Source organism: Cnephaeus nilssonii (assembly GCF_951640355.1).
Source record: "Cnephaeus nilssonii genome assembly, chromosome: 5".
Lineage (NCBI taxonomy): Eukaryota > Metazoa > Chordata > Mammalia > Chiroptera > Vespertilionidae > Cnephaeus > Cnephaeus nilssonii.
In genome coordinates this window covers 45560681-45576355 of record NC_137076.1, presented here as the reverse complement: position 1 = coordinate 45576355, position 15675 = coordinate 45560681, and the positions used below count along the sequence as shown (strand labels likewise).

The window sequence follows — 15675 nt, the reverse complement described above, 5'->3', positions numbered from 1 at the left end:
AAGGATTGTAGAAGGCAGGCAAAAGAGGTATAGAGAATTGTATTTCTCAGACTGTCATTTAGAACTCATTAAAAGTCCAAGTACAATCTTTCCACAGAACACTGAGAATTAGGAGAAAAACGCAGCCATGTACACACTTTATTCAATTGACCAAATTCTGCTATCTTTGGTATTTCTTGAGCCCTTTAGAAAACACACACACACACACAGAGTGGTCAAAAGCTTAACCCTAAGTTTGGAACTCTTCACTATAAAATGTGCAGGCTATGGCTGAAGACACAAGTGATCACAGTGTTAAGAAAGCACAAATGCCTTGGCAAGCTTACAGGCAACACAAGCGAACACATCTAACTTTACGGTTTTAAGAATGAGTATGTACCGTCCTCCTCGGTAGAAAACCCTTGAGACTGATAGGGGGCGAGGCGCGGGTCGCACTCATTGGGTTTATGCCACTGCGGCTTGTTCACGGGCCTGCCAGCCCCGGGATGCGCCTGTGGCTGCGGGGCGGGGGAGGGCCCGGCTGCCTCCGAGGGGCGGGCGACCATCCGAGATCTCTGAAGCGCCACGTTGTAGTCTGGAGGTTTCCTGGTCGGATGGGAATGCCCTTCTGGGAAGTCAGTGATGGGGATCCCGATGTAGCCTGGAGGAGTGGGCGGGGGCTCTCGATACCTGCCCTCCTTCCGCGCTGTAGTGAAGACAAGGCACCAGCCATTAAAAAGTGCTGTGGAAGAATACTTCATGCACCAATGCCCATAAAAACCGATAAAATAATTATTAAGAGCACACACACACTACAACAGCAAATGTGATTCTGTGTGATATGAGACAGATATAGAGGTGGGGGACATGGGAGGCAGGGGAATGGATGTTGACTAAACCAAACATTCACAATGGTTATCTCTGTGTGGCCAAATAATGGGTGAGAGAAGCTACTAGGCAGGTTCAGTTCCTTTAACTTTAAATGAACTGCTTCAAAACTTGTCTAAACTATAAAAGAATAATAAGATTAACACCTAACACTTGGGTTTACTGTGGAGATGAAGCAAGGAGAGAACATAAAAGGTACCCAGTACTATGCCTGCAACATGTTGGCACACCGTGCCTGGTGCAAGTTCCTTCCTCTCTCCCTACCCCAGGCAAACCCTCTCTGCCGGGCATTTTCCTCCTCAGGCAGAGCATCAATTCCACATTACTTCAGGTCTTGGGCCCACTTTGAAACACAGTGAATTTAAATGCTTTTCTAACTAGAGTCCCATCACGCTTATTTTACACTCATCTAGTTGGTCAGCAGTGGCAGCCAGGAGCTACGGGCACTTAGAAGCATCTCTCAAAGCAAAACCCAGTGTCGCTTGGCAGCTACATCTACCTGTTGAACCAGGGCCACTGCTCTCGACAACTGTCAGATCAGCTTCTTCGACTTAGAAATGCTAATGGTCAATTAAAAAAAAAAAAAGTTCTTTGCTTTAAAAAAAAAATTGGGAAAGTGGCACCAAAAATGATGCAAATTTAAAAACGCTAAAACTATGTGTAAGGTATGTATTCCTCTTAAAACCCTATTATTAATATTATTAATGTTCATAACCTAGAACAAGAAATCTGTAAAGGCAAGTAAAATCAAAGTTTTATTTTCCATTGAAAATTTTATTTTTATTGATTTCAAAGAGGAACGAAAAGGGAGCGAGAGACAGAAGCATCAATGATGAGAGAGAATCATTGATCAGCTGCCTCTTGCATGCCACTCACAGGGGATCGAGCCAGCACCCTGGCCAAGTGCCCTAACTGGGAATCCAACTGTGGCCCCCTAGTTCATAGGTCAATGCTCAACCACTGAGCAACACCAGCCAGGCAAAGGTTTATTTTCTTGAACTTTCTAGGCTCAACTGTTAGGAACTAAAACATTCTTCTTTCCTTTGCATCAATAAGTCTGAGTATTAATTTATTAAAAGAAAGTGCTTTAAAATTTGCAACCTAAGAATAGGTATTAATAGTTATCTCCTTATTCATCTGGAAAGGATATTAAGTTTGACATCTCCTCATGACTATTTACATGATAAATAATTACAATTTCCCAACAAATAAAAATGATGTCTGTAATGATTACACTCCAGAATTTCTCACTCTATATTCTTTTTTTTTTTTTAAAAAAACATATGTTTTTATTGGTTTCAGAGAGAGGGAAGGAGAGGGATATAGAAACATCAATGACAGAAAAACATCAACTGGCTGCCTCCTGCACACCACCCCTCCACAGGCGATGGAGCCCGCATCCCAGGCATGTGTCCTGACCAGGAGTCGAAATGGCAACCTACTGGTGCATGGGCCAATGCACAACCACTAAGCAGCAATGGCTGGGCTCTCATTCTATAGTCTATAATGTGTTTTTACACTTCAATTCTATAGACATTAAATATGCCACAGAAAAATTCATCCGGATACAACTTCACAAAAGAAATAGCAATAGCAAAACAACAGCATCTTCCATGCATTTATCAATTATTATCTGGGAGCTGTTCTAAGTGCTTCACAGAGAATTCCTTTAATCCTCACACCAACTGTATTCGTAGAAATTACTAAACTCATTTTACAGATGAGGAAACAGACAGAGTCCAGTGCGTCGCCCAATGCCACAAAGCTAGAAAAGGAGCAAAACAGTGATTCCAACCCCAATCCGCCTGACTCCTAAGCTCTTCCTCATTACGTTATCTCTTAGCACCCTTTCCTTGGTTCCATAAAGCACAGGGAGAATTTGTTTAGCACAGAAACCATTTGTCTGCATAACAAAATCAATAGAAGATTTCTAAATATGCAAAGTATAAAGTTTTAATTACAATTCAAGGGAACAAAACAGAATAATAAAATATTTAAAAGCTTCAATTAAATAAAAATTCTTCCTCTACAGAGAATGGCCATCCTTCTTGATAATTTTCAGATAAAAAGATCAATATGAGACCAGAATATAACCATACGATAACCTACAGATTTTGTTAGCCAAGGACTGATTGTACACTGTGCTAGAAAATACAGATATGTACCCGACCACAGGACCTACGCTCTTAACCACTATTCATTTCAACCCCTATACAGCAATGAGGAAAATAAGGAAAAGAACCACAAACACGATTTTACTTTTGAAATAAGTTAGATTAAAGCCACGATCCAGACAGGACAAGCTCCCCAATAAGCTTACCAATAAGTCCCTTTGCAGTAGTTGGTGTCACAGCTATGTGGGCAGGCATGGGGACAGGCTTGGTTTCTTCCGTGGTCACAGGCGGCATGCTGCTGCTCTCAGCTTCAATGGAGACATCTTTGCCACCCCTCCGCTTTATTGTGCCTGTGTCCCCTTCTGAGTCTTCTCCCCAGTAGCCCGTGGAAGAGGCCCAGCTTGCCCGGGATTGGGCTTGTTCAAGACTCTCTCTACTTTGATTCTGCCGGTTATACTTTGTGCTATGATCAGAAAACATCATTTGGTCCATATGGCTGCTTGAGGCCCAGATACCTGCAGGATCCCCTGAATAATCGAAGTGAGTGTGCCCGAACGGAAGCGTTTCCCAGCTTCTCTGGTGCTGGATGGTCTGGATATTATCATGGGAACCACTTGAGCATGAGGTCCAGCTCCCACGGCCACTGTCGGCAGCATCGAGTGAAGCGCGATCCCCCTGGTCTTGGGAAAGCTCCTCTGTGCTTGGAGAAGAAATTACTGTTGCTGTGGCATATAAGCCCCGACTCTCAGACATTGGTGCGTAGGACCTAAGTGGTCAAAAGACACGAGAAAGCAAAAGCAAGACTGTTAACTGATACATCTATGATAAGACCAAAATACCTTTTCCTAGAAAGGGGCTTTCTTTCATCCCAGGCAGAAGATGAAAGCACCACTGAATTGCTATGCACTATAATGGGGACATTTCTGCCATGCCCAATTTTCTCACCTTGTCATCACCATCAAATAAATATAGCGGGAAAGAGCAAGTACTTGCTTATAATAAAGGAACATATTCCTCAAAAGGCTCAATATAATCTGATTATATCAAGAGGAAAGCTCCTACAAAAGAATTGAGATACATCGGAAAGTCACCCTCTGCCTTCAGCACAGAACCACTATGTTCCAATAAGAATAAAGCTAACTCTGAAAAGCACAGCAGAAATAACATGGTACTTACTAATCCAGATACTGTGAAAATTAGTAACTGGGATGGGAGAAAAGTTCTTAGGCATTATGCAAAACAAATGGAAATACACATCTAGAAAAAGGACTTGTTTTTAAAAGATGAAAGACAGGATGTAAAGGAACACTGAAGAAAAGGCGTCTACCCTAAGCTGTATTGATCGGGCTCAATCATGGTCCTCCTCTCCATCCTGCCCACGCCTAGGTTTGTTTCCACGATGCTGACAGAATGCCTCTGGCGCCTCTCATCATGCAGCGAGACGGGCACCGAGTCAAAGGAAGAATTGCTGACAATACTGGATCGTGAAGAAATCTCACTGTGACCAGAATCTGAAAAATTATCCACAGTACCACTGGGAGCCAGAGTATAGCCTGCAGGGGAAATACAACCACAGTAATTAGACGCTATAGGTTTACAGCATAAATCTGAAGTCTTCCAAAGAGAAGCAAATACCAAATGCAAGCCAAAGCTATCACCACTAGAGTGGGGAAAAATGCATTTTACTTGGAGAACAGGTGACTAAGACAAAGTCAATTTAAACTCAAATAAAGCTTGACTTGCTTACTGAAAGTTTAGAGAGGAAAAAAGAAAATACTGCTATATGAGCCAGGAAGTAATGCAGAAATCATGGTGCTGATCAACTATTCTTAGCTCCCTTAAATACAAGTTCAACTATTGTTAGTCTATATAAAAGACCATGAAGAATAACCATGATCAGATTTTAAAGTATATTTTTTGCAAACTGCAAAGTCAGTAATCTTGTTTCCAATTTTTAGAACTTTATGGCATAGAATAATTCAACAGGAAATATTTATAATTTTAAGCTGGTAAATAAGAAAAAGCAATAAAACCTGAAAAAAATCTTTGGGTTTCTGTCATTTGGTTTTTTAAGATTAACAATATATTGGACAAATCGCATAAAAGCCAGTAGTTTTAGAAGATGTAATGTACAAATCTCCATTTTCTCCCTAGACCATCACTTTAAAATGTCTAAACAGATGTCTGTTTTTTGACCTGAACAACCCTTAACTTCCCTTTGTTGCTAAAAATAATTTTGAAAGTTACAAAAAGTATCTTGATGATATTTTTAATAAAAAACAAACAAACCCAAATCTTCTTTCTCAGTACTCCTTTCTTTTACAACATCACTAAGGATCTCATATTACTTAAAATATTGACTTTACATGATCTTATGTATGCAATGCCATTTTTCAATGCCACTTACCTGATAAAAAAGTTAAAATCTAGGGCACCTCAATGTTGCTCATTTATTCTCTAAATAGTACTTCCCCATCCTTTGAGTAACTTGTTAATTCCTGATTTATTTTTTAAAGGTTGCACAGGTCTTGATAAGATTTAATGTGTTCATCTAGGAAATGTCTTTTTATAAACCACACTAAAGTGCTGACAGACAAGACCTAAAACCTTCCCTAAACAGTCTGCTTAAAAAAAAAAAAAAAATCTCTAGAAAATAATCCCTCAGCTGGAGCGCTTGACATTTAGAGGAATGCTCCCATTTTCCTTTACTGAGATGACTCCTCTTTCCCACCCGTCTTTGGTTCTATAAACCCCACCTATCCCATAGGTCCGTGGTGCATTGTTATTCTTGTTACTGTTCTCACTTCCAAGAGAAGAGGAGGAACTGGTTAAGTCCAACTGCCCGGAGCCAAAAGATCTCAGCTGATTGCCACTGCCACCTGACAACGGGACGAGAAAAGAATTCAGAGATCCGTTTAACAAGAACAGCAGAGGCTGATGCCCACACAAAATGCACAGATGTCTGAAATATCTATAAAGTAAAGCAGAAGAGGTATTGGTCAAGTCAGTGAAATCTCACAATTTATTAATCTTCTTGGTCTCCTTCTAGGGAAAACTCTCTTAGCCATTTACTACTAGTTTATACCCATTCAATGAAAGGGTAGACAATTGCTAAAAATAGAGCCTCTTTTGCAACCCAGAATTCATTGTTCAGTGTGAGTTTTGATACATACGAGAAGGAAAAAAAAAAGTAGAGAGAAAGTAACCTGGGGGCTTTTGCGGCAGATCTATTATTCTAATATAAGAAAGCATCGACTTAAGAAGAGACTGACTGCCTAAAAGCTAATCTTTTTAAAAATAAAAAGAGGTAGCAACAAAGTAGGTAATCAAGACCCGTGTTAATACAATGAAAAAATAAATCAGGAAGGTATTAGTTTTTCTTATGTTTTTAAAGCTTTCTACTCTGTAATTGTTATATAATCATATTTAAGTTAGAACAACTTTTAGTATAAAAAGAATTATTTCCACAATCACAGCCAAGAAAAAATTTAAATTTATTTTCTGAAGGCTTTATGTAGTTACTAGTGTAAGTTTAACGCTACTTACTATAAGAGTAAACATACCAAGAAGTCTTCCAAATTTGTAAACTGAGAAGAAAAAACCCATTGGTTGTTATATATTAGATCATTTTAGATGACTCTACAATGTAAAAAATGACCTAATATATAACTCTGAAATCTATTAGAGCTGAAATGTATAGATTGCTATAAAGGAAATAAGAAGTAATTTAATCTACCTTTCCTTGGAGAACTTTGTGGAGAAGTGGGAGGAGAAGAAAGCTGTGAAGATGCATTTGATATCGTATCTTCTGCTTGTTTCTTGTGTCGTTCCAGACTTCCTTCTTCAGACAAAGAAAGTATTTTCTTTAAAGCTTGTGGAGAGTTTATGCCTTTAAGAGAAAAATCAAACAAACAAATATGTATTTTCAAGACTGAAAAGAAATAACATTAATAACTAAAAAACTTTTTCTGTGTTAAGATTTAATATTACATTTAGATTCAAGCTATTCACAATTTCAATGGTCTTTGTACTCTTCACAGTATAGACAGCAAGCTTATAGAAGGCATAAGGTAGCCCTCGTTTGGTTTCTGATTGACATCTGCCAGAGTCTAGAGATGGACTGTTTTTGGGTCTAAATCTTAATGCAATCACCATCGTTATTCAACAATATGTTAGACAATAAAAAAAAGAATATTTAATACTAAGAAGTCAGGTGTGAGCTGGAGACAGGTATTTTGATGTTATTGGATATGTCAGAGCTCAGTGAAGTGGAATGATGGGAGAAAAGTCAAGAGTCAAGAGCTAAAAGGAAGCAGTAAGAAAAGCAAATAAAATAGCTCTAAGGAATTCCATTCAGTTAATATTTGCTCAAGTAAATAGATGAAAGAGAATGGAGAAGACAACCCAAAAAAGTAGGTAAAAGACCATAGAGGAAGGTTGACAGTCAGTCAGAAGGGAGTGATCTACTGTCAAGTGTGAGCAAGTAAAATGAGGGTTGGTGGGGAAAAAAGGGTAATATATGCCAATATAAGGTGATTTAAAGAAAGGAAAAAATTTAGAAATAGAGTCACATTAAAATGTTTTACGAAGTAAATATTATGAGGCATTCTCAATTACCTTACTTTGAACAACAAAAAGATATTTGGGAAAGCATTATATACTGAAACTAAAATGCTAGTTTTAATGTTCTTAACAGAATTCATTAAAAAAGAAGCAATGAAATTTAACAAAGATCTAATCCTTCATTTTAACTCATGTGTTTGATGTTGTTTTAATACAATCTTTTAAAAAATCACCTTGAAAGCAAGATTTTTAAAAAATATCTATTTTTATTGATTTTTATTGAAGGGAGAGGGAGATAGGCATATAAATGATGCAAGAGACTCATTGATCAGCAGCTTCCTGCATGTCCCACACTGGGTATCAAGCCTGCAACCTGGGCATGTGCCCTGACCAGGAACTGAACAGTGACTTTTTGGTTCCTGGGTCGATACTCAACCGCTGAGCCATACAGGCTGGGTGCTATCCTTTTTTTTTGGAAAAAAAAAATTCCTTTTATTAACATTGTTTTCTTTCATTCATATATTTAGTCATAAAATAATTTGGCTGTATGGAGATATTTTTGAGCTTGCTGAGTAGACACCATGAGCAAAGGACACCCTCCTGAGTGAAGAGCACGATTAAATGAGATACTCTGTAAAATCAGTACCTCCCACTGACTCCAAGTTTAACCTACTAAACACCAATGCTTTTTATTTTTTTTATTTTATTGATTTTTTACAGAGAGGAAGGGAGAGGGACAGAGAGCCAGAAACATCGATGAGAGAGAAACATCGATCAGCTGCCTACTGCACACCCCCTACTGGGGATGTGCCCGCAACCAAGGTACATGCCCTTGACCGGAATCGAACCTGGGACCCTTCAGTCCGCAGGCCGACGCTCTGTCCACTGAGCCAAACCGGTTTTGGCTAAACACCAATGCTTTATTAAGAGATAATAATCAGGGGGAGACTCAAGAGTATTAGACAAAGTGATCCAAGACAAGCATTTCCCCCTAACCTGAAAAAACGTGACAGTGAGTAGCACCGCAAGGGGACATGAGTTTATCACCTACCGAAGGGGGGGAGATCCTTGACGGGCACTTTCTTTCGGGAAGGATAAAGGGACACGGGAACCTGCAGTCCTTGGTTGACTTTATGTGGTGGCTGCGGCTGCTGGGGCTGCGGCTGTGCTTTCTGCTGTGACCCTGCCCTCGGAGCCACTGGGGAGGTCTCAGTTTTGACAGGCTTCTTGTCACCAGGATTCTTAGGCACTGATAATTGTTTGGTTTGAAAATAGAACAAGAAATGTAAGAAGTTAATAGCTACATACAAGATAATTTTAGAACTGCATGAGCATTTTCCGCAGGGAGAATAGTAAAACGTTATCTTTTTTTCCTGTTGCCTACACAAAGGACAGAAAGGGGGTAGGGGAAGAACCCTAGTTATAGAAAGTATTAAAGGCATGACAGGGACAAAGGTATTTACCTTAAGAAACTAGCTATCACAAAGGTGATTATACTATTAAAGACAACATTAAAAATAAAAATAGAAAAATATGGATAGCTTAACACATCGTGTGTGTGCATATAAAATAACACAAGTATATCATAGAAACCACGACAGGAAAACTGATAGAAATTATTTTTCTAAAATGGTGTCCGAAAGCCTTTGGCATATATAAGCTTAGTTTTTACTTAATAAATATATCTTCTTACTATCAAATTCTTTCTTCTAAGGGGTAGAGTTATGTCAACTAAGAGCAGCCGATACTGCTTGAGTGTTATACTAAGTGTATAATTCCATAACAGATAGAAAGCAAACCAATTTATTAGGGCAATTAAATGCTGTATGTATCATGTTAATATTAAAACCAACTCAATTACATATGCATACTTCCTGCAATGTACACATAAGGGAGCTAAGGACTAGGGAGCTCAAGTAGCTTGCCTAAGGTGACCTTGCTGGGCCGAGGAACAGGACGTGAACTCAGACTCATCTGACCTCAGAGGACAAGCGCTTCATCATGACGCACAGAGCTTCTATAATGTTAGGGGTAAAGCTAAGAACTTGAGTTTTCTCAATATAAATATAACATTTATATTCTACAGAAGGTGCTTTCAAACTTGCCCATACAAGACCCAGCCATATCCTAAATAGAAAATGCCTCTGTCTTACAGATTCAGATGCAAATGAAGAGCAAAGTGCCCCCGTTTCTAGCCTGGCCAGGTTTTTAACAGCTGGGACGCCTCACATTAGTCTGAGCTGTGCTTCGCTGTGTAGCAGAATTAGCAGAATTACTGCTTTCCGTGGTAGCTGAACGTAATGCCCGGTTCTTTCTGGGCTGAGGGGACAAAGGGCAGCCAGCATACCTAGTTGGGCCCTGCTCTGACCTGGTGGGGCCCTCACCCCTCTCAGGTTGTCCTTCACTTTGGAGGTATCTATGTGAGAATATAAGGGATGCAAATGGGAGGCACATCACACACGCGGCCCCTGCCTGCATACTGGCTGTGTTGGGATGAAACCAACACAACAGGCACCCTAAATAAGTCTCCGGTGTCATCCTCCCCACATTAACCCAGTTGAACATGAGGCCTAGCCTAGGGCAGCGCTGCATGGTAATCAAGAGTAGCATTTAAGGTGTCCAGGGTGCTACTTCCCCCAGTGCATTAAGCCCTACTCTGTCACCACCTGGACCATAGCACAGGAAACACGCCTGCATCCCCCCAGATCCCACAGCCACTTGAAGGGAACACTCACATGTGTTGGTTGCTGGCTCACACTGCAGGGATAACGTCTGAAGACTCTCCTCATCCATTTCTAGCTCCAAATTGGACAGGTACTGCTTCACTTTTCGAGCCATTTGGGCATCTTCGTAAAGCTTTTTGGCATTGAGAAAGGAACTACGACGTACCCGCTTTTTATGCCCACCTGTCTGAGCAACGTCTAGCACCGTTGCGTTTGTACTACCCTGGCTGAGGGACCTGGAAGATGAAAAGGTAGATATGCAGCTCACTCTAGCATGGGATTACTTTATCTCTTTGAAACGTGCCAAGACTTAGAAAAATACTCTATGTTCAAAAGGTCACATGCTTTATTCTGGTAAGTAAGCTGTTACAAAGGAATATAGAATAATAGGAATTACATTTTTTTTAAAGTTAAAAAAGAATCCTGCACACATACATATATATGGTTTGGTGACTGTTCTGTGCCAACTAGGAAATTCTACTTTTCATTCAAGGCAGTCCTCTCATAGAAGCCAGCAAATAATAATAATATAATTATATGTAAAAGCTCATGCAAGAACACAGCTATAATTGGGATTTACATTAAATTTATTTCTCCTAAAGAGGATGTTTTACATAGATTTTAAAAAATTAGCTAAATGTTTACAATTATTTTCTTATTCCTTGGGTTAAATGTAGTGAGTTTCTAAAGTAATATGGTCAAATTGTTAATAAAATGGTCATGCAAATGTAAACATATGTACAGAAACTAGCACATGAATTGTTAAGAATTATTTTTCAAAAGAGTTGGTTTATAGAATGAAAACAGTAGTTAGTTGAGCTGTAAAAAATTTAGTTTTAACACCTAGGGGCAGCGTTTATATTACATATATTTACTTCTCAAGTATCGGTGCAATGGAATTAAAATTGCACAATTTTTCCATCTCACATTCCCTCCACCCCCCTTCCCACTTTAGGCTTTTCCTATTTCAAAACACTGAAATTATATTAATGTAAAATCTTTCTGAAAGCTTCCAAGTATGTCTGACCTACAGTCCCCGGAACAATCATCAATCATTTCACAGCTCTCATGGATCATGACCTCAAAAGCAAAAGCCCCAACAGATTAAACTGGAAATCAGTTTGCCAACTGAAATGCGGCTAGAGCAAGAGGGTTAAGAAAAAAATGCAAAAATGCAAAGCATCAGGAAATACAGCAGGTAAGAAAACAATGCAATGAGCAGAATAAGAACTGGGTGTGGGTATGCAAGTCTCCACCACTTACCCCAGACTCCTCCATTTCTTCTTCCTGTAAGTGAGAGCCATGGAGATTGAAGCATGGGTGTAGAAAGAGAGACAGAAAGATCACAAGCTCAGAAAGAAAGGACTAGACTTCTGAATAAGCAGTATAAGAAGCCCACAAACATTAAACTGCATAATCACCTCACACACACAGCTTGACCAGAAATATTTATGTGGCTCAAAAGACACATGTATTTAAATTTTTTGTTTTAAAAGGAGACTGACTCCTGTTCTCTCTTTCATAGGATTAATCATTTTTTACTATGCTGACAGCTAAATCCATCGTGTGCATATTGAAATAATGCTGTTTGGGTTCTTTACATATTTTAGTTCATACTACCAATTATGAAATTTATCTCTACAAGTAATTGTTCTGAAAAATAAGGAACAAATAATTGTGCCTCATATTAGATGAAAAATGTTTGAAGGACAAACTGTTTATACTCTTGATACAGAATAAGATATTTATTCCACATTAGAGCTCAGTGGAGATTCTTTGCATGACCTAAGAGAATTTCTGCCAAGCTACAAATATAAATAATTCAAATTTCCCTCATTTATTAGCTAAACTCAACCTTCTCTAATCCCACACGTGCCACTGAAGTTGACATACTCACCGAGTCCTGAACATGAGGGCAGGGTCCATGTTAACCGAAGCCATTCGGCCAACATGACGAATTTCTTTTGCAATCATCCTTAGTTTCTCAAAATTAACCAGTCCATCGACTTTTGAGTCATTTCCTACAATTGGCAAAGGAGAAAAAGGGAATCACTGGCATTTATTCCCTTTTTAAAACAATTCTATTTCCTAAATTATATTTTTCAATTACAGTTGACATTCAATATTATTTTATTATAGTTTCAGGTATACAGCGTAGTGGTTAGACGATTATAGATTTAAAAAGTGATCCTCCCGAGAACTTTAGTGCCCATTTGGCACCACAGACATATGCTACAATATTACTGACTACAATCCCTAGGCTGTACTAACATCCCCTTGGCTATTTTGTAGCCACCAGTTTGTACTTCTTAATCCCTGACGTTTATTCTATGCTTCCACAAGTGAAGGAAGAAATCCTCTACTTTGCATTTACCTTCATGAAGAAACGTGAGATCCTTCTTGATAACTGGGAATAGAGGGATTATGGGAGGTTGTAGGTTTTGACTATTGAGGACATTGCGATATTTTGCCATGTTTCTGGAAGGATCGAATAGGTCTTGGAGATCCTGAAATAGCTTTTCATACTTATTGGGAAGTTTTTCCCAGGTGGTTCGCAGTCTTGCTACTGGTGCCAGGTTTAGGCCACTAAGAGGGAAAAAGGAAAAGTGGTAGAAAATTAAATGACTCATCCTTATGAAATGAAGGAAGTGAAACAGTGCATTGTTGATTAGCATATAGCACCTTTGTGTGTATCCTAGATAACAATTTACAGAAAAACTCATAAGAAACTATTACTAACTCCAGGTGATGAGAATGGAAGATGGAAGCATCAGGGGATTTTGTTTTACTCTTCTTCCCTTTGTACCCTCCTGATCCGTTTACTATGAGCAAAACCACTAAAATGAAAGTATCATGAGGACAGAATTTTGTTTCCTTGTTTATCTCTATACATAGAGCAGTGCTTGGCACATAACAGACTGGCCAAACATCTTAACAGTAATAAAGTAAAACAAAAGCCATAATAATAATGAGAATATGATCAAACTCCTAGACAGAGAAAATGACTAATTTAATAATCACCATCAACATCAATATAAACTGCTTCAGCTTCTAGTTTCCTCCAGCCTCAATCTAAGCAATCAAAAGGGAAAAATAATGAACATTTCCTGGGCATCTTCATTGTGCTGGCTGATGGAATTCCACATACATTACAGCAGTCCACCCCTTACCCACTGTTTTGCTTTCCATGGTTTCAGTTACCTGTGGCTAACTACAGTACAAAAATACTCAATGAAATAATCCAAGAAATAAACAATTAATAAGTTTTAAATTGCACCCTGTTCTGAGCAGCATAATAAAATCTGATGAATTCCGGCTCTGTCTCTTTGGAATGTGAATCATCCCTTTGTCCAGCCTGCCATGTTGTATACGCCCCTTGCCTGCTAATCACTTAGCAGCCCTCCGGGTTATCAGATCAACTGTTGCAGCATCGAAGTGCTTGTGTTAGGTAACCCTTATTTCACTTATTAATGTCCTCACAGCTATTCAATAACTTTATTACAGTATCGATATATATAAAAGCCAAGGGACTGGAACGCTGGAACCACTGGAATGACTAGAACCGGAACAACCAGTCGCTATGACGTGCACTGTGGCCAGCCAACCGGCCCGATTGGGGGGCGGACCCTCCCTCTGGTCAGCCCCCCCAAGCCCCGATCGGGGGCGGGGTCTGCTGGCCAACCTCCCGCAGTCCCTGCCCCGCCCCAGGCCTTGCCCAAACAGCTCCCATCAGGGCAGGCCGGCTGGACCCCATGTGTGCACGAATTCGTGCACCGGGCCTCTAGCACTGTTATAATTGTCCTATTTTATTATTAGTTATTGTTGTTAACCTCTTAGTTTGCCTAATTTATAAATTAAACTTTATCATCGGTATATATGTACAGGAAAAAAACATATGTAGGGTTTGGAACGAGCTATGGTTTCAGGCATCTACTGGGGGTCTTGGAACGTATTCCCCATGGATAAGGGGGACTACTGTATATCATTTAATCTGTTCCATAACTCTTTAGCAAATTGTTATTTTACAGAGAAATAAACTGATGTTCAGAGAAGTTCAAGTAATTTTCCCAAGGTTACAGAGCTAAAAAAAAAAAAAAAAAAAAAAGTGGATATAAATTTTCTGGGCTCCAAATCAGCATATAGGAGATTTTTAAAATTAAAGATCAGGATCAGGATTCCAAGAAAAAGAATTGTTCAGTATAATTCAATTAAAATGACTACACTTAGACAAATTATATGGTGTTCCTGGTTTGATACATATTTCTAACCTGCAAAGTGAATTGAATCTTAAGACAAATATGTTCTCTTACCTGATGATTGCAAACATTGAGTTAAAATTCTTGCATTCCCTACAGTGGAGTGCTATCTTGATGAAATGCTTAATGATCTTCATCCTCTTCAGCTGGTTTGTCTCTCTCAGAATTTCAGACGCTACCCAAAATGTTTCCTGGTTAATGACTTCTTCAAATTTCTTCAGGTTGGCACAGCTGGTTTTTGATTTCAGTTTAAATAAATCATCTATGTATTCAGTAGGTTCAATGTTGCGGAAGAGTTCAAAATTTCGCATGGAGAGTTGTGTGGCAACTTCCACAGTACTGAGCTGCAGTAGGGAAATTTGACTCTCTCTCAACAACTCCTGAGCATCTTCATCTGAACAAAGGGTTTCTGTTTCCATGTTGTTTTTCAAGTAATATCTATAAAAAAACATAGAATTCAAAGCCTAAGCAACAGTCTCATGATATTCCTTAAAAGAACATTGCTATTTTTTATAGAACATTTGAAAGAACACCGAATCGAATGATGGAAGAATTATTTGACTATAAGAATGTAGCTGCTGCCCTGGCCAGATGGCTCAGTTGGTTGGAGTGTCGTCCTGTACACCAAAAGGTTGTGGGTTTGATTGCTGGTCAGGGTACATACCTAAGTTGTGGGTTCGTTTGCAGCCTGGGCGTATATAGGAGGCAACCAATCGAGGTTTCTCTCACATCAATGTTTCTTTCTCTCTCTCTCTCTCTCTGAAAATCAATAAAAACATATCCTTGGTGAGGACAAAAAAAAAAGAATGTAGTTGCTGCCTCAGTCACCAGATCATAGAACCACCTATTCAGAAGTCACTGATGAAAATTAACAAATCACATGGACTTTTGTGTGCACCAGTTGTAATTCCTTTTTCTTTTGTCCTTCCTTGATTTCTACATTATTTTACTTTTTTTTTTGCTAAAAATGACAGAAAATAATTAAACTAAAATTTTCAGTTTAAATAAAGAAATAGGCTCTAAGGAGGAAGCGGGAAGATCAGACACAGGTCATGGTTCTACTTTCCCAGAGAGAATCTGTGGCTATTGATAGGTTCATATTGAATCAATCCCAGTTTAGTTATTCAAATACCAAAAAAAAAAAATAAAAAA

At 39.0% G+C, this 15675-nt stretch overlaps 1 protein-coding gene across 11 annotated transcripts in view; it reads right to left on the bottom strand.

Annotated features, from left to right (window-relative positions):
- The window catches only part of RAPGEF2 (Rap guanine nucleotide exchange factor 2), a 245429-nt gene that overhangs the window by 2610 nt on the left and 227144 nt on the right, over positions 1-15675 (bottom strand). For 5 of the 11 annotated variants that reach the window (XM_079771531.1, XM_079771534.1, XM_079771539.1 and 2 more), the window contains 11 exons: positions 14578-14961; positions 12642-12853; positions 12165-12288; positions 11531-11554; positions 10280-10503; positions 8596-8793; positions 6718-6870; positions 5738-5860; positions 4309-4534; positions 3188-3747; positions 380-685 (listed from right to left, as the gene is read on the bottom strand). In XM_079771531.1, coding sequence (XP_079627657.1) covers positions 380-685; positions 3188-3747; positions 4309-4534; positions 5738-5860; positions 6718-6870; positions 8596-8793; positions 10280-10503; positions 11531-11554; positions 12165-12288; positions 12642-12853; positions 14578-14961 — 2534 coding nt within the window. The remainder of the gene's footprint in view (positions 1-379; positions 686-3187; positions 3748-4308; positions 4535-5737; positions 5861-6717; positions 6871-8595; positions 8794-10279; positions 10504-11530; positions 11555-12164; positions 12289-12641; positions 12854-14577; positions 14962-15675) is intronic. The other 6 variants (XM_079771537.1, XM_079771533.1, XM_079771532.1 and 3 more) reach the window with 3 other exon arrangements.